Source organism: Didymosphaeria variabile, assembly GCF_027946475.1.
Source record: "Didymosphaeria variabile strain IMI 356815 chromosome Unknown scaffold_7, whole genome shotgun sequence".
In the NCBI taxonomy this organism is placed as follows: Eukaryota; Fungi; Ascomycota; class Dothideomycetes; order Pleosporales; family Didymosphaeriaceae; genus Didymosphaeria; species Didymosphaeria variabile.
Genome location: NW_026611626.1, coordinates 790461 through 808971, shown reverse-complemented (window position 1 = coordinate 808971; position 18511 = coordinate 790461). Strand labels below are relative to the sequence as shown.

General features: G+C 51.6%; 8 protein-coding genes across 8 annotated transcripts; 7 read left to right on the top strand and 1 right to left on the bottom strand.

Annotated features, from left to right (window-relative positions):
* Positions 1-1555: 1555 nt before the first annotated feature.
* Positions 1556-2436, top strand: N0V89_009401 (uncharacterized protein; the record flags this gene model as incomplete). The annotated part of the gene is made up of 2 exons (XM_056218152.1): positions 1556-1958; positions 2015-2436. The coding sequence occupies 2 exons, from the start codon at positions 1556-1558 to the stop codon at positions 2434-2436; spliced, it is 825 nt and encodes a 274-aa protein (XP_056067417.1).
* A 419-nt stretch (positions 2437-2855) lies between these two features.
* N0V89_009400 (uncharacterized protein) lies at positions 2856-4695 on the top strand (the record flags this gene model as incomplete). Its single annotated transcript, XM_056218151.1, has 3 exons — positions 2856-3345; positions 3396-3533; positions 3587-4695. 3 exons carry the CDS (start codon positions 2856-2858, stop codon positions 4693-4695), a joined length of 1737 nt encoding a protein of 578 aa, XP_056067416.1.
* Positions 4696-5350: 655 nt separating this feature from the next.
* N0V89_009399 (uncharacterized protein) lies at positions 5351-6625 on the top strand (the record flags this gene model as incomplete). Its single annotated transcript, XM_056218150.1, has 2 exons — positions 5351-5921; positions 5982-6625. The coding sequence occupies 2 exons, from the start codon at positions 5351-5353 to the stop codon at positions 6623-6625; spliced, it is 1215 nt and encodes a 404-aa protein (XP_056067415.1).
* Positions 6626-7124: 499 nt separating this feature from the next.
* Positions 7125-8663, top strand: N0V89_009398 (uncharacterized protein; the record flags this gene model as incomplete). The annotated part of the gene is made up of 2 exons (XM_056218149.1): positions 7125-7380; positions 8008-8663. 2 exons carry the CDS (start codon positions 7125-7127, stop codon positions 8661-8663), a joined length of 912 nt encoding a protein of 303 aa, XP_056067414.1.
* Positions 8664-10123: 1460 nt separating this feature from the next.
* N0V89_009397 (uncharacterized protein) lies at positions 10124-11155 on the top strand (the record flags this gene model as incomplete). Its single annotated transcript, XM_056218148.1, has 1 exon — positions 10124-11155. The coding sequence occupies one exon, from the start codon at positions 10124-10126 to the stop codon at positions 11153-11155; it is 1032 nt and encodes a 343-aa protein (XP_056067413.1).
* A 1940-nt stretch (positions 11156-13095) lies between these two features.
* Positions 13096-14028, top strand: N0V89_009396 (uncharacterized protein; the record flags this gene model as incomplete). Its single annotated transcript, XM_056218147.1, has 2 exons — positions 13096-13181; positions 13299-14028. 2 exons carry the CDS (start codon positions 13096-13098, stop codon positions 14026-14028), a joined length of 816 nt encoding a protein of 271 aa, XP_056067412.1.
* A 372-nt stretch (positions 14029-14400) lies between these two features.
* On the top strand, positions 14401-15681 carry N0V89_009395 (uncharacterized protein; the record flags this gene model as incomplete). The annotated part of the gene is made up of 2 exons (XM_056218146.1): positions 14401-14749; positions 14801-15681. The coding sequence occupies 2 exons, from the start codon at positions 14401-14403 to the stop codon at positions 15679-15681; spliced, it is 1230 nt and encodes a 409-aa protein (XP_056067411.1).
* Positions 15682-16394: 713 nt separating this feature from the next.
* N0V89_009394 (uncharacterized protein) lies at positions 16395-18120 on the bottom strand (the record flags this gene model as incomplete). The annotated part of the gene is made up of 2 exons (XM_056218145.1): positions 16395-17773; positions 17835-18120. 2 exons carry the CDS (start codon positions 18118-18120, stop codon positions 16395-16397), a joined length of 1665 nt encoding a protein of 554 aa, XP_056067410.1.
* Positions 18121-18511: the final 391 nt, after the last annotated feature.

The following is an 18511-nucleotide window of genomic DNA, read 5'->3' as shown; positions in this document are numbered from 1 at the left end:
AATTTATCAGTTCAGTGTTCGATTTACGTATTCATGGCAATTCAACAGTAATTAGCCAATAGTAGAGTGATTATTCACACAACGTTCCGGAACAAATGCAGTAATTATGCCATCGAAGTCTGTGCCTGTGCTCACATAAGTGGCGCATGACCCGAGCATAAAGGAATAGGTCAGATCTAAAGCCTAGTAGAATAACCATTCACAGAAGTCTAGAGATTGTTTCGAAGCTCATCAACCAATTTCGACACGCTACCTTCTATCGCAGGAAGGAGGTCTTGCGCGAAAGCCTCGTCATGTGGGTGACTATCGGCTATTTGAGCAGTCGTTGCTTGAGCAGTCGTTACTTGAATGGATCCTCCGTAGTGAAGGTAATCTCCAACGGTGCACTTTGATAAAGTGGAGGGAAGATGAAATAAAAATTGCTCTGGCGTGGTCAGCTACTTCCTACATATTGCAAGAAAACACATGTACCTTGTGAAGTTCTTGCCTAGCATCGTAGATGTTTGGAATTAGTTCGGCCTTAACTGCTTTTTGAAAGTTTTGAGCAAATACATGTATGCGATGGCCGAGGCAGAAAATAGCAACATATATGTGGTGTACATCATTGCGCTGATACGACTTGGCTCGCTGCTACGGGGAAGAGGGTCACCGTAATAAGTAAGCTTGCTTGTACTACGACAGTCAGACTGGGCTCGAGTCAATTGGTCGCGCCAACCAAAGACGGACTGTGTACCTTGCGTTGTATACGCGCCGCAACCGCGCCGCAACCCACCATTCACTCAACCCCCTCTTCTACTACAGTCGGATCCTTCTCTCAGTACACATGAGCCACGGACTTGAAGATGACCATTCTAATGAGCTCGATTCTTGCAGCTGTGATTGCGCTCGCCATTCTCGTCATTCGCCGGCGTTATGAGACATCTTCGACTATGCGACAGTATCAGTGTGCTCCATCCCCAACGCATTGGTCGAAGGACATCTTCTTTGGTATGGACTTCACGTTCGAAATGCACTCCAATCTGGCAATGATGAAAAGGAACCACGATCGCTTTGGTCTTACTTATCAGTTGGACACCATCTTCGGAGATCCAGTCCTCAACACGATCGCAACCGAAAACTTACCCTTGATTCATTCCGACGGCAAGAACTATGGTATACAGCCCGTGAGGCTTCCAGGTATGGAGTACTTTTGTGGCCAAGGATTCTTAACCACAGATGGTCCGATTTGGCTACAGGCGAGGAGAATGTTGAGACCCTCCTTTGCGAAGCAGAATATTTCGCAATTGGATTTTCTGTCCAGGGAAACACGTAAATTAATAGAGAAACTTCCCACCGATGGTACAACCATAGACCTTCAGCCTCTATTGTTCATTACTGTAAGATCCATTCAAAATTGAAATTGTTCACGTCGCTCATGAATGCATAGTTCTTACACAGTTCCTTACATTTCTTGCTTGGGATCGATCCATCTGAGGAGACAGATCAAGCGCCGTGTACGCCCGAAGAATTTATTGAGAGCTTCCATACCGCAGTCTTTGGAACAGGCCTCCGAGTCATGCTGGGACGTTTCAAGAGCTTTGCGCCGAAGGCAGGGTATGTCGACGTATGCAGACGCGTCCATGAGTACATTGAGTACTACATCAGACAGGCTCTCACAGCCCCCTCACTGAAACAGACGCCTCAGGAGTACGATGAGCCACAAAAAGGCCAGCGCAGTATGGTTCAAGGCTTAGCAGCGCAGACAGATGACATGGACTTCATCCGGAGTCAGATTCTACAAGGCATGCTGGCTGCGCAGGAGACGATCTCGGTGCTGGTCTCCAATACCATGTTTCTAATGGCTCGACATCCGTCCGAATGGGCAGAGCTTCGGACGGAAGTCTTGAGCTACGGTGAAGATCTCTTCAACTTTCACAGATTGTCTGTTTTCAAGCCTCTTCAGAACATCTTAAACGAAGGTATGTTGATGTACCTATAACTGACAATGATTGTGAGCCTTACTTATGATGGATAGCTCTTCGGATTTACCCAGTGTTCCCAATGCTAGGTCGGACCTGCCTCCAAGATACTACGTTGCCTGTCGGAGGGGGCAAGAACCAAGATCAACCGATCTACGTTGCCAAGGGAACATTTGTTGTGACGAGCTATATTGCAATGCACATGAATGACAAGGTGTTTGGGAAGAGCCCAGAGCAGTTTCGACCGACCCGTTGGAACGAGATTCGCCCCTCGCAGTGGGAGTACATGCCGTTTGGAGGAGGCGAACGAGCCTGCCTTGGGAGAGAGAAAGTATTGGCCGAAGCGGCGTATGTTGTCGCCCGTTTGGCGCAGACCTTTACAAGGGTAGAGTCTCGGGACGATAGACCTTGGAAAGAAGTAGTCAGGATGACGGCGAAGAACGCGAACGGTTGCCAGGTTGGTTTGTTCAGAGGGTAAATGCCCATTTCCGTACCATCGTTTCCCCAGCTCGCAAACTGTGTAAAAGTTAGTCTTTCGCCCTGTTTTGCGCATCGGCGGGAAGGCTGACGCGTTCGATGCGTTGGGTCTAAGTTAAGTGATTAAAGCTACGCGATGAAAGTGCGATATAATAGCAAGCCTTTTCTATGCTCGATCGGCATCGTGGATCCATATGAGCTATCTAGCATCTCGTCCAAAATAACACGAAGTCATCGACTTCCGCAATGTCAGTTGGACGCAATGTTCAGTGACTTGATTGATGTGAACGTGGTTGGCGCGTCAATGATTCGTCTGTGAAGGTTGACGGTGCCAAGGCCGAGGTCCAAGGCGGCCCCTTCTCCACAGTCCCGCCAGCGGTAAACCACCACGGCAACGCGCTAGAAACGCGTCCATTTGCTATGTTACTGCCACTATACGGAGTTACATTCATAGGACTCGCAGCTGCGACGTGCTATGAGCCATCGTTTGCCCATCCTCCACCGGACTATGACCGCGACCATCCAATTCTAAAGGATGCCTTGACGCACCTCCACGACGTACTTACAATAGCCCTAGGTGATCCCAAATACAATTCGACGTCCATATCAGTCGAAGTTACCTCGTCAAAGGAATCGCTATGGGAATTCCACCATAGCGCGCGCGAACGTAATGCCTCTCGTCCCGACATACCACACGTTAACGGCAGCGCACTGTACCGCATTGCGAGCATCACCAAGACATTCACTGTGCTAGGCTTACTGCAGCAACATGCTGCAGGGAACCTCAGCCTCGACGACCCTGTAGAGAAATACATAACTGAATTGAATGGACCCCAGAATGGCACGTTGCCTTGGAAGGATATAACACTGCGGTCTCTAGCCAGCCAACTCAGTGGTATACCGCGCGAACGTAGGCTGTCAATATGGGCGACTCGTAGTATGAGAACCTGACGCGTGCAGTTGCTCAATCCGATCTCATCAATGAGGGAAATTTGCACATCAGCCCAGATGATTGGGGCCTGCCACCAGTTTCTAGAGAAGGCCTGATTACGTGCGACGAGTATTCGGAAAACTATCATGAACCATGTACCGCAAGCGGTAGGCAATGCAACTATCCTCGCTAGAGAAGAACACTAGCTGAACGAATGTAGACTTGATTAGATCCGTCAAATCTTACCATCCCGTATTCGCACCGAATCAGCAGTCTACCTACTCCAACATTGCGTTTGAATTAATCGCCCTTGTAATTGCGAATGTCACCAATCAGACATACGAGTCCTACATTGATGACGCCATATTTAAGCCGCTGGGTATGGGTAGAAGCACCTTCTCTGTCCCACCGGATAGTGAAGGCGTGATTCCGCTATGGCCGCATTATTGGGACGTCGATGAAGGCGTCCAAAATCCTACTGGCGGCATTTTCACCTCATCGAATGATCTGTCTAAGTTTCTGCGGCATGTCCTTACCAGGTACAACGGCATCACACACGCCCTCAATTGGATGCATCCCGTATCGCCATCGAAAGACTTGCATAGCTTCTACGGCATGCCGTGGGAGATCTTCCAGAGCGACCGCGTGCTGTCCAACTCACAACGCGCGATCAGATTCATCACCAAAGGTGGCGGTCTTCCAAGTTACACTTCTTTGGTAATCCTAATCCCTCAGTATGATCTCGGCATCTCTCTCCTCTTAGCCGGACCGCCCGACTTCTTCGCCACACTGCGAGAAACTGTAAGCATCGGATTGGCTCGCGCTGCTGAACAGATTGCCATTTCAACACTAGAGCAGGGCTACGCGGGCCGATATATCTCCGCCGATCCCAAGCTTAATTCGTCCTTAGTACTCGAAGCTGACCACCGTGGGCTGCTCGTGAAGGAATTCATATCCAACTCAACAGACGTACTGCAATCCGGCCTCCTTCGATATCTTGGTCGGCCAGAAGACAAGCCATGGTATTTGCTCCTGATACCTACTTTGTTGTACCGCGACGAAGAGAACCAGAAGGGCGAAATTTGGCGTTTGCACATCGCCACCGAACGACCCAGAGAAGAAACCGAGGTTTGGGACGATTTTTGCATAACGGATATCGAGGGGTTATTGTACGGCGGCATCCCTATCAATCAGGCCGTCATCTGGAAAGGGCCCTACGGGCTCGTCTACGATATAGATCTCGAAGGTTTCAGAGCTAGTATGGTTCGCATCTTCGCGCATGGTCACACTGCATCACATATTGAAGAGCATGAGCAGATGGAGTTGTGAAGCAAATGTCGTCTGATATGCCGACGATTTTACAAGGGCGCCTTCGAATACAACGCCACCTGCCATGACTCAGGCACTTGATCACAATCGCATTCCTTTATCATGTGCACCTAGCTTGCCATAGCCAAAGCGTTTGATGTACTAGTTGTACATATTTTACATTAGCCGAACGGCTTAGGCGGAGAGCCCCACATTCTTGACAACTTCAGCCGGTACACGCTGTCTGCATCTGTGGCGACTTGTTCAGCCAATTTCTCTTGGAAAGTATTTTTTTCGAACGCTTCGACGCATGATTCCTTCTTGTCTTGTCGAACACACATGAACTGTACTCGGATGCTAGTATACGATCGACTAGTACGATACTTTTCACGTAGTCCGATCCCTTGAAATGCGGACAAACGGCATCCTGAATCTAATGCCGGTCTTGGTTCGGCTACACACCAAACATGTGGCAAAGCGATTGCCAAATCTGAGCTCATATAAGAACCATCTTGAGTAGCCTCATATTAAACTCATTAAACAAGCGACCCACAAGCCTGTTCATCAAGGCTGTTACCCGTAGCTTGCATGCGGGGATGATTGCGCCTACATCTTACTGCTGTGGAGATTCCACGAGACTGTAACTGTACTGCGTCTCGGTCTTCGGTTTTTCAAGATGCGTTTCAGTACCGTAGCATTCGCGGTCTGCGCAGCCACCGTCAGCAGTGCGCCTACGCCTGAAAGTAACCTCGCGCAAATCCTGGACCTGTTGCCACGACAAGAAAACGTAACATGTCCTACGACGCCAAATCCCATGCCCAAAGCGGCCGACTTGCCCGCTGTGAAGACGATGCCTGATCCCTTCCTCTACCTCGACGGCAAGACGAAGGTCAAAAGCAAGGATGAGTGGTACCAATGCAGACAACCAGAGATCATGAAGCTCCTCCAAGAGTACCAGTACGGTTACTACCCCGATCATTCGCAAGAGACCGTCACGGCGACCCGCAGCGGAACGAAGCTAGATGTTACGATCGCTGCAGGAGGGAAGTCGGCGACTATCTCGGCGACGTTGAATCTGCCAAGTGGGAGCGGGCCGTTCCCAGTCGTGATTGCCATCGGTGGCATTGATAACAATAGCTACCTCAAAGCAGGTATTGCGGTGGTCACTTTTGACTACGGCAAGGTCGCCGCAGACAGCAACAGCAAGACTGGCAGCTTCTGGACGCTGTACAACGGGAAAGATATCGGTATGCCTCTCATCCCATTCCATATCGTCAGTATGATACAAGACTGACGCTCAACATCAGGTGTCCTAACAGCATGGGCGTGGGGATTCCACCGCGTCCTCGATGGCATCGAACTCAAAGTCCCAGAGATCGACGCGAAGAAGTCTGGCGTTACGGGATGCTCACGTCTGGGCAAAGCTGCGCTTGCTGCCGGCTTGTTCGATAAGCGCATAGCTGTCACGATGCCAATGTGCTCTGGCGTGCAGGGTGCCGGACCGTATAGATACAGCTTGAGCGGCCAGGGCGAGAACTTGGAGAACTCCAAATCTGGCGCAGGCTGGTGGACATCCTCCGGCATATCTCAATTCGTCAACCACGCCACCCAGCTCCCCTACGACGCGCACACTATCGTTGCGGCCATCGCCCCTCGTGCCGTTATCCTCGAGCAAGGCGCGTCAGACCAGTTCACAGACTCCAAGGGTACCGCCACCGTCACGTTCCCTGCCGCGAAAGCAGTTTACAGCTGGTTAGGCGTTGGAGACCAGCTGGGCATGAGTATTCCAAAGGGAGGTCATTGCGATATGGGCGGGTACGCGGATGTGCTACCTTTCGTACAAAAGGTGCTCCAGGGAAAGACAACGAGCAGGAACTATGATGACCTAGGCAGCTGGAAGGCTATGCCGGAGGCTTACCCTTGGGCGACGAGCTTGCCGGCAGGTAGGTAGACCCACAATATCGCACGCAAAGACTCAACCTGGTGAGGTCATTGCTTTTGGTGTTTCCTTTCTGGGGTGCTTCCGTTTCACTAGTCGCAACTTGCTGGTCTAATTTTACCAATGCATTCACCTCGGGGATCTCTCACCAAGCGGGGCTTCGGTCGCTACACTATATAAATCTAACTTTCATCGCACTCGAAACACGTGCACCCACCCACAGAAACGCTTTTACGTCTGAAGCCTCACCTCAACCGAGCTCGAAGTGTCTATATAGCACACCACTTCTAAGCTTCCTTTTGCAAAAGATTTGCACACGTCAAGAAAGCTCCGCGACTGACCCCTCTCACGGCGCAGAGTCAGACTCAACCTCTACGGTCTACCGCAGGAGCCCTTACCCCAATCTGTTCGAGGAAATTCCCATCAGATACCACTACCAGCTCCACATCTCAACGACTGCGCTTTCTCCCCAATCTCCCGAAAGATCTTACACCAAATCTCCGCTTTCATAATGTCACTGTCGATACCCAATCGCCAGCAGAAGCTTGCACGCTCTAATCATGCTCGCGAGCCACGTCGACCAAAGCACACTTCGAAGCGTCTGCAGCGCATGGTCAAACATGTGAAGCTCTCTGGAGTCGACTACTTTGAGGCGGTTGCAAAGACTACTGCAGAGGAGGATGCTCTACACTCTCAAGAGGAGGCCGGCGAGTATAAATGCGACCACTGTCAAGAAGACTTCCTCATCGATCATGGCCTCGTTTCATGTTGCGAAGTAGGTTTGGCCACTTGCGCCGCACACTTCCTATGCAATGTTTGCATCAACGCCGTGTTCGAGAAAGCGATGATGCCGGGCTGGCAGTATTTTCCTGCTCGTTGCTGCCCTTCTCGGGACAGCTGTCGCGGTATTGACATAGACTATTGTCTAGACATTCTCGATCGCAGTTATTGGGATCGGAGCACAGTCTCGCAGTATCAGGGGAAGCTGACAGAGTACTTCGTCATGACTTCAACCCCTGATCTCTATGTCCATTGTGCGGACTGTGGCAAATGGCTACGTCCTTCCTCCTTCAGGGATGCATTTATTTCTAGGGTGGCCAAGTCCCTGGTAGCCTGGTGCTTCGAATGTCGTACCTTGACCTGCGTGAGCTGCAAGTCGATTTGTGAGGGCCAACACCACCGATGCGATAGCTCCGAGGATCTGCCTGGCAAACCCAACTGGCTGCCTGAATATTCGACCAACTGTCGCATCAAGCAATGCCCCATGTGCCACATGTGGATCGAACTTCACGAGGCTTGCAACCACATGGCCTGTCAGCATTGCCACTGTCATTTCTGTTTTATCTGTATGATGGATTGGGACGAGGGCCACGACAGCTGCCCTCAGTATGGAGATCCCGCAGCAGGTTATGATGCGGATGGGTACGAGATGAACGATCGAGGCCTTCATCTATACACTGGCCTCGACCGATCCGGACGCAATCGTGTGGGCACAATAGTGGTCACCCAACAGTCGCAAAACGTTCTCCAAGGTGAAGCCGCAGCGTACGACGATCCCGATTACCAGGAGGACGAGGACGATTACGAAGAATACGGCGAGTTCGGATGCGATGATCAATATCATGACAGTGACGCCGAGAATGACGATGACAATGATCACGATCTCGCCCTTCAGCAAGATGAACAAGATCCACAGGGCGAAGAGAATGCCACCGAGGATGAGCAGGCAAATGGGATCGTCCAGTTTGAGGATACAGATCTTCCTGATAACCATGCTGAGAATACTATGGAGCTAACGAACGACATGATCGATCATGCCATTGTCACTATCGCTCATGACGAGGTTGAAGCGCTGGACGCAGTGCAACATGATGATCGGGAGAACATGTTTAGAGTATTGGCTTGGGATGAAGCACAGGAGGTTTATCCTGGTGCAGGTGGTCATGATGATCGGGAGAACATGTTTAGAGTATTGGCTTGGGATGAAGCACAGGAGGTTCATCCTGGTGCAAGTGGTCATGAGGAGCTAAGTGATTGGAGTGCATGGTGAGGAAGACTGAATTGACTTCAAACCGAAGGAAATGGAGAGCACGCAACTGAGGTTGAATGAGCTCGCAGATAACAGGTCGATGTCCAAATTCCTTTATAGCTTATGAAAAACGTGGTATTCACTGTTTACTTCTGGAAACACCTACGCGACAATCATTCTACAGAAGTGATTAAGTTATGAACGCCTTGGTTACCACACGTGACTACCAATCATAGCTGACAACGAGTCTATCTATCAAGCCTTGGGACTGCTTGCTTGGAATAACCAGCTGTCAGTAATATCGTTAATGATGGCTTGGAGACTTTCTCGTCTTCACATAGCTTTCGCTTTATTGAAACTCTCCTAATGTGTCTCAGTGTGACCTTCAAATAAGATTGACCCAGTCTCATTCACAATCCAATATTGTGTCAATCGCACTGTAGTGACCATCACACCGTTTCACATTAGGCGACTGTTGGTCTCAGATACGCTATTTATGTAAACCTCGCAAAGACCGAATGTTTCCCCTTTGTTTAATTGTTAGCTACTCACTTTCCCCAGGATCCACAGCGGTGTTCGGTTCAGTTTACATGGACCATGCGCAACAAAATCATTAACGCAGGGCACAATGTTTTGCTCTTTCACCCGCAAGCCCAAAAGTAGTCGAAACTTTTGTCAATACCGCGGACCGTCTCAAGATAACTCCACTCATAGTGAGCCGGACGTTGTGTGTATTCACCGAGATTCACTATATAACCTTGACATCTCCAGATAAGAGCGATGGAACCAATATCCATTCCTACATAGCTTTTTAAAGCGGGACCGTCTTCTAGATGCGTTCGAAACTCAACTTTCTTAAATACTCAGCTACAAACCCACCAAACCGTCTGTTGATCGGACGATTTCGACGATCTGATATGAACACCAGAACTTCCATTTCCTCCGATGAGGAGATTTACGAATGCCACATCTATGGACTGGATTATCCACTGAACGAAGGCGCCGTCACCTGCGCGGCGCATTTCTTCTGTGATGATCGCTTTATCTCCCAGTTCGAGGCCCTCGCAAAGCAATCTGGCTTCGAAGCCTTCCCTGCGAGGTGCTGCTTTGGAGAAGCGACGGAAACAACACTTCGCCGACATCTGGCGGAGGTCCTGCTGCCAATTGACGTGATTGCAACATATGCACAGAAAGAGGCCGCGTTTTATACTACGCCAGCTATGCGTATCTACTGCTCGGATTGTAGAGAGTGGCTCTCGCCGAACCGGTTCTACGACGAAGGCCCCTACAGCCTGGTCAAGTGTGACTGTGGCACTGTGACTTGTGTCGGATGTAAGGACCTTTGGCAAAAGAATCATCGCTGTGGTGACGGCGCTAGTGCGAAGCCTGCGTGGATGCCAGAGTATTCCGTAGATTTTCGCATCAAGAAATGTCCTGGACCATGCCGCATGTTTACTGAGCACAAAGAGGCGTGCAACCATATGACATGCCCGAATTGTACGCACCAGTGGTGCTGGGTCTGCCTTCTGCCTTGGAATTCCTTTCATCCTGGCGAGGATGACACGCCGGGCTGCCTTATGTATGGGGATCCAGAGTATGATGAAGAAGGCTATGAGAACAATCAACGTGGCCTTCACCGAGACACTGGCTTGAATAGGCAGGGCCGCAATCGTCATGGTGACCTCCCTCTTGGTGATCAGGTGTCATCTGCTACAGGGACCGCAGAATTTGCCTTCAATGGAGATCTATTCCAACTCGAAGGCCAGCACAATGGAGTCCAGGTCCAGGTCCAGCATCCAGATGGGCAAGATAACGAGGTCGAAAATCTCAGCCAGGACAATCAGCAGCACCCCAACGACCTGTGGAGCAACGCCCCGGCTGAAGAATGGATTACTGGATCTGGGTGCACCGACAACACTCGGTCTGAAGACGACGATGAGCAAGCTTTCGCGGTTGGTCCGACATTTTTGACATTCGAAGAAGTCGAGTGCGACCACGATTTTGATTTCGACTATCGAAGCGGATACTGCCGCTTCTGTGTGTGGGATGAGGCCGATAGTGAAAGCTACAAGTGTTCACAATGTGGTCTCCAGTCAAGTATGTCGTGCTTCGAGAACAAACTTCAGCCCCGTAGGTCTCTTGAGGCCCCGCCGGGATCCATTCGGCCAGTTCCTAAGGTTTTAATGGAGGACACTCTTGACTCTTCATGGTTTAACCAGGTCAGCGTAATTCAATGGGCCGAGGACGGCGAAGTGCCATATAAGGCTAGGAAACGTGCAACCTGGCGCGAACAGCCAGAGTGGCTGCACATCGACGAAAACCCTTTCCCCTACTTTGGCTTCGGCATCCAGGAGATGTTCCAACACTTAGAGTCAGAGATGCACCGTCAGAACGCGTACGTCGTGGTGGAAGATGTCGGTATCCCTGGACTATCGATGTCCTTCAACCAAAACAACAACTCTTTCGCAGCCTTATCCTGGGACGAGCAAGATAGCACAGGAAGTAATTATTGAGCACACGTTACGAACAAGAAATTGATTTCGCCAGCAAGCAGACACTTGCTGGAAAGTAAATAATAGAGAATGCCAAATGAGATCCGTAAGCCGTTTTCAAGATGTATTGCCGTATAGAGACCATTGCAGAACAGGTAATTTTGTAACCAAGACACTTAGCGTGGAAAGGCCTAGAGTGACGTTCGGAGGTATACCTGCTTATCCTGTGGAGGCTGAGTTGCGTGGGTGTGCCACAGTCAGACTGGTGAGCACGCGAGCCTTTCGGCGACACTCTGCGGTCCGTTCCTCTTTCCACAGCCGAGCAAGTAAATCGAACTGAAGTGGTCTAGGAGCGAATATAGGAGAAAGAGAACATACGTGTTATGTCACGTAACTCCCGAAGTCATGTGAACGAATCTTTAGAGGAAAAAAATCTTCGTCATGTGATACACTAGTCGGTCTTGCCTTGCCATTTCCACCATGCAAGTGAGTGGACGACAAGGGTTACTTAAACTCCTCAAGATAGAGGAGGAATGAGAAGCCGACAGTCAGCTACCAGGCCTCGCAAGAGATCATATATCGGGAGCATCTAGCAAAGTCATTAATGGAGATGCATGCAAACCTGAATCAGGACATGGATCAGCTTATACATGAAGCCAATGTTCAGAAGCTTGTGCTCTCATCCTGAACGCACGGCTGGCTCTGTAGGGCTGGCTCTGTAGGGCTGGCTCTGTAGAGCACGGCTGGCTCTGTAGGAGCATGGCGATTGGCAGCGGACCAGCCTTCTGGCACGGATGGTTCAGCGGACTGGGTGGGATTGGTGGAGTTGCGGCTGTCACTGGTGGTTAGTGCTTTGTCGGATTGTCATCCCCGCGGTCGTGCGGCCAAACTGCCGACCGTTTAGTGTTAGGGCGCCACATGCGGTGTGCGCTGCGCCCACAGCCTACCTTGGGCACCACCTGCGCCGCATCGAACCCGCGACCCCTTGCAGCAGCGTGCTGGCGGCCGTGCGGCCAAGCTCCCGACGGTTTAGAGCGACAGCATGCTTGACCAAAGATGACTTGATTTTTAAATCCACCGGATTGAGGGGCGCTCTTCTACCTTTGCTGTGAAATATAAGATGATCCCGCTTTCATTCCTTTCCCTCGGCACCTCTCCCTTCAATCTGCTTCGCTCATCTTCGTGGGCTTGCAAGCAAAGTCCTCGGACATACCTCACCATGCTTTTCAGTACACAAATTCATACCCGCGCCACCCAGAGTCTGCCTCCGTCGACAACATCATCAACTTTCATGGACCGGAGAGATATCCAAAACTCAGACAACACTACCACCCTTTTTGGTATTCTGGGTGTCATCATTGCGATTGTTGGTCTCGTTCTGGCAGCCCTCCAGCTGCGACACATGTATAAGCGACGGAATTACGGTGTGATTTTTGAGATGGCGTAAATCTGTAGAGACAATCGTTGGTGTGGTTTGAAGAAGGTGCGTCAAACGTGACAGACATAGGGATGACTCTCAGCGCAATGTCCGTAATCAAGCCCAGTAGCGGTGAGACGGACGATTCTCAAATATGCCCTGACAACTTCTGTAGATTAGGTTTCGATGGCGCAAGCAGCACATTTTACGATTAGACGGCAGTCGTGGAAAGGACTTCGCGAGGAATCACCTGGGCAAGGTAGCTGTCTCGACTTCATGAGTCTCATCGAAGTCGCCGGATCAACAAGTGAAATACTGTATACTTCCAGCTTTTAATAGTTGCTCAGTTTTCCGTGTGGATCCTTGCAGATGTATTGAGTAGCCGGCCATGCGTGCAACATGTCGTAGTAGTGTTCCAGGAATGAAAAATATACATCAGAAGATGCTCAGTCAGATTTAGCTCGAGTAGTAGTTTTGAGTGCAAAGCGCAGTTCCGCAGTTTCTGTGAACGAATGGCCGTGTATGAATAGGATAGTGTGCGTCGATGAACGTAGATGGTAACGTCGAAGAATGGTCTGAGAAACCCATCAGGGATATTGGTCTTGGCACGTCGATCATCCGAGGCTCAACGTCAAAGCTCCAAAATTTCCAGACACCACCGCATAGACACCACCATGTTCGCAACGACAAGTGCTAAAAGGTAGGAAATACACGATCTTCGAAATTGCGCTTACTGACTTGAAATAGTGTTGGCCGCGCCGAGCTTCGGTCGCCCGTGTCGTCACCGCGATCGAGTCCCGACCCTGAATTGGCCCAATTTCTCAAGTCCCGCATTCAGGACGAATTTATATTCACAAACCATGAGGACGACGCCGAAGGGTTGCGAGAAGATGCGGTGGCTAGCGACGAGGAAGCCGAACTCGTACTCTTTGCCGGACCGTCGCAGACCGCCGAATCGCACAAAATCCGACTCTCGTCCCCAGATGCGACTGGGGAGCCAGGTTTACTGGTGAAGAAGCCAAGAAGCTATTACTTCACAGATGAAATTACAAGTGAGAAGGAAGAAGAATATAAAGCAGCTGCGGTAACGGGAAGCGACGTGCTCAACATGGCGAAGCTGCCATGGCCTGGCTGTGCGCTGCCGTGGAAGGTGCACACGATCACGCCTGCCGGATTAAAGAAGAATGTTCTCGTTGGGCATCCTCCCACGCTAGTTGAAGTCGAGGACAAGAATAAACAGAGGACACGCAAGGGGAAGAAGAGCAGGATTGCTTTGCGGAAAAAGATGCAAGCTGCCGACGACAAACAAGCGGAGCAAGCGCGGATTGCTCAAGAAAAGGAGGAGGCAGAACGTGAGAAGCGTACAAGAAGGAATCGCGAGAAGAAGGTCAAGCGGAAGGCGCGAGAACAAGCAAAGAAGGAAGCTGCAGCTGGCCCGGAAGCCCCCACGCCTGCATCTCCCGGATCGAAGACCTGAACTCACTGGACTCATTAGATCTACGACCTGAACACCTTCCATCTCTATCAGCTTGCCAGACGGAGTTCGCGACTACAGGTGTGAATCAGCCGCTACTACAACCCATGACGAACGGTTGAATCTGTACTCATTCGGTAATACATTGACCTAACTAGCGGGGCTCTTACTTTTGGTTTGCTGGATACCATTTCCAAAGCTTCCGGTTTTTACCTGGCAGGAGAGGTTGAATCTTTCACGTGCACCCTGTGCTTGGGCCCTTTCAATTACTGGAGACGCCCGTTCTCTATCTATAAAAACGTCCTTTCTGAGCAAAAACTCCACTCTGCTCATTCAACATAACCTGGGACTGCAGCCCCAGCAGGGACGTCAAACATGGACATCAACTCCAACATGACCTTCAACGAACCTAGCGAGATGATGGACATCGAACAGCCTAGTATGGGTATACATGACGCGGACGATGCCCAGAAAACCACCCAAGAAGTTGCGTTCGACATGATCGACAGTGTTATGGGTACACCGGCTCCCGATGGTACCACAGACAAATACTCGACACCCCACGTCCTACTTACAAGACCTGTGTCGGACGAGACGCCAAAGTCTATTCCGGCTCAGGGTTTGGACTCGACGCACGCAGAGTACCCTGAGGTCACGGACATACCTTCTATTCAAGAGCTGTTCGCTTCATACGCTACAAGCTTTCCAGCGCCGTCCAAGATCGGTAAGTCCTCAAAGACTGTCTTCTGCTAGCCGAATGCTGATTATCAACCAGGAAATAAGGGTTTCGACTACGTCAAGTACTTCGACCCAGCCCGTATGACGAAGGTGCGAGCGAAGCACCAGCCCCGCCTTGATATAGCCAAGGAACTAGCCGCCACCTTGCTGGAACACTACTATCCCGAGGAACAAGGCTACCGTGTCGAGCCGGTTCAATTGCCTCTCTCACAGTTTGGTGGTTGGCGCACCTGGATCTACCCAGAAGACTGTTATGCAGCGACCAAGCGAAAGGCCGACAACTTGAAAGCGGGTTTGAAGAAGAACCCAAAGCCTGTGTATGAAACATGGGGCGGTAACATACAGGCGGATAAGTTCCATCGAATTCTGCCCGAACATATCGCCGGCTACGTTGTCCTGAGCGAGGTGCAATTTGAAGATGGGTCGACGGGTTGGGCGCAGCATACATACTTGGCTATCATGATGGACGACCTGGATACGTTCGAGCACTGGGTTCCCGAGAAGCTAATGCGCCCAGAGAAGAACTTCGTGTCCATGCCGCGCGCCGATGTTCTGAGCGATTCCATGGGTCGCCAGGCCGAAATCTCCCACGGATACGCCATTCTTATGTTGGGTCCGCGCTTCGAGTTCTACAACTACCAGGCGAAGCCAGCCTGGGAAGAGAAGCCCTGGGAACATTACCTTGGTCCGGATCCCGAGAATGATCCAGATCACGACCCTGATTCTGCGGCCGAGGACCAGACTTCATGTTTTTCGCACTTCGATGGCCGCGACGTCGACAACGACAGCTGGGTGGTGGATATCCGCTCAAAACCTCCCACAGAGACTGTGGCAGCAGTCGACAGGCTGTTCAAGAGCGTTGTCGGCCGCGACGTGGAGTACCGCGACGGCTACTCCCTCCCCGGGCCCAAGATCTAGGAGTCTGCCTCGAGTAGCCCATCACCAGTCGAATCACCGTGCTTCTTGCGACTAAAGCCTGCGAATCGTCGTAGAACATACCTCACATTCAAAAAGGACAAATGGAATGGGTACTGCCCCAGCAAATACTTGATGCAGCCTAGTTGCACTCTTACAATCCCCAGGAAGGTATGGAATGATCATGGCGGGCTTTGGAGGGATAATAATGGCCATTATCCGGAGGCTTTTACATCAAAGAGGGCAAGGCCTGCGTCTCGGATGGTGGCTTGGAACAGAAGAGCACGCAGAGGCACGGCATGTGGAAGGGTATGTTGCTCACCAGGATGTTGATGTGCTAGGAAGCCGGCATATCAGCCTTGCGTGGCTTTTGGTGAGCAATAGCATATTCCTTTTCTTCGAGTTTTCAATTAGCAGACATACAATACCGCCATGTGCCCATTTTCAGAACCACTCTTTTATTTTAGCAGTCAAGTGTACACTGCTGTTTCGAGCCTCAAGCCATCTGACCAAGTGCACGAGTACAGCTACATACTCATCTCAGAGCCACGGTAGTGTACAACAAGAGGCAAGAGGGAAAGACCTGAAAGCCACCGACCCGAATGGAAGTAACGAACCACAACGTTCATGAGCCTCCAAACTGCTTCATCGGCTTTTGGAGGTACAGTTTCCAGCCAGCCTGAGTGTGATGGAAGACAGCGGAGTAACAGCACAGCTCAACCCCAGCCGGCACCCGCCGTAGCGGCGCCAGACTGCCATCCGCCTCCATCTTGCACCGCCTGTCCCGTCTGCCAATCCTGTTTCTGTTGGCCACCCCATCCAGCACCCTGCATCTGCCCACCACCCTTTCCTCCCTGCTTCGACTTCTTCACCAACCCAGCCACATAGCAAAACGTCCCACTCGCCAACTTCTCCCCCACAAACTTGACCTTCTCCTCCACCCCCTCCGGCATCTTCCCCTTACACCCCTCCAACGCCCACGCACACGCCTTCGCAACCTCCCCAAACAGTTCCGTCTCCACCTTGTAGATCTTCGGGCCGTCCTTGTCCCGCCGTACCCGCTCCAGCACACCCATCATCGTCCCCTGTATCCACGCTGTCACTTTATCCACATCCCTTCCCTCGCGGGGAAGGAGGACGTAAAACGGCGACGAAGACGACGCGCGAAACGCACACGTGCGAAGGTTGAACGACACGGGCGCCGCGATGTAATGCTCCCCCGTGCTCTCCGCCGGCTTATCGCTCGGACAGAGAGGCAGGCGGGAGAACGCCGGAAGGGGATACCCCGGTACATGCGCGAACGGTGCGAAAGGGCTGTCTGCCATTTGTACGGCGTGGTGGATCTGGGGATCTGTGCCCGCGGCACGGCACAGCTCTTTTGTGTACGAGGAGGGGCTTATACAGGAGCAGGCCCAGCGGCGGGCGGTGGGGGCGGAGAGGTGCTCCTGTACCATGCGCACGGTGGAGGCGCCGTACGTGCTGTCGCTTGCGCCGCGAGCACGGAAGCAGAATGTGACGAGGGTGTCGAGGGCGGCATAGAAGTGCGGGCGGAGGACGGACGCGGGGAGGAACGTGTGGATGTAGTAGGCCCAGTAGTACATGTATGTTGCGAGGTACTCATATGTAATCAGTTGGCTAGCCGGGTCTACAAATACGACGGGGATATCGAGTCTCTTGGCATAATCTTCTAGTGTCTGGATATCAGACAGTTTGTTCGCTTTGCCGATGGGGGAGGGCTTGACACCGGAGGTGAGATCGAGGGCAGCGGTTATGCTGATGGCTGTAAGGGCAGAGCGGAGGTCTGAGGTGGTGTTGTCAATCCAGCTGATGAGGAGGGAGAGGGTTGGGCCGTGGTGCCAGACGAGTTGCTTGGTGGAGGGGCGCTGCTTCTTGAAGACGCGCTCGATGGCTGTGTTGATGCGTGTCACTGCTGCTTGGCTGTTACTTGTAGAGGTATAGTTGATGCCTCGAACGACGACGATGGCGTCGAATGCACAGACTGTGTCATTGAGATGCTTCTTGCCGTCAGACTTTGTCAAGGAGCGGACGAGCTCGCAGATGCGCTCGAAGCCATCTCTGCCTTTAGTCGCCGCAGCTGTTGATAATTAGCCCCCATGATCACGGGAAATGTAGGTTACACCTCAGAGGCAACATACCTTGCTCCGAAGAGATGACCACCATGGCTGGCCCTTTCCGTCGCTTCCCCTCATGCTTTTCCGCTTCAATCTGAAGCTTGACGATAACCTGCGTGAGCTGCAAGAAGTCATCTATATCGTCGCCGCTCTCCCAGACATGGAGCGCGTCAATGTCGCAGACCATTTCAATCGCCTTCTTCGACATGCTTTCAAAACCATCCTTGTGCTGCAGTGGAATATCCTTGACGCTTTTCATGAACTCAATCAGGTCCTTGCAGGAAGGGCCAGTGAACGAGTCGGTAGGCATTATGCCGGGCACAGATGGATGCCTGCGCTTGTGCCTAGATTCTCTATAAGTTATTGGCCGTCGGTAATGCGCTCTATGGATCCTTTTGGCTTACCGCGGATACTCGGACCTGTGTCGATGGTGACGATGGCGGTGATTCGACCGCTTCGGGGACTGTGGTTGCGGTGATGGCGCCGGAGCCGAGTGCCTGGGGCCTCTTTCCGGGCGAGAGAGAGGATGTTCCCACTGGAGTCGAGGATGCAACTGCTGAGGCGAAGCTAGTGGTTGCTGGAGAGGTTGTTGCAGTTCCGGCTGAGGGGGTGGAAGCTGTTGGTTGCCGCCGGTATAGTGACCGATCAGGCTCTTCAAATATTCCATTGTGGTAGCCGCGAATGACTAGGCGGCCCGATTG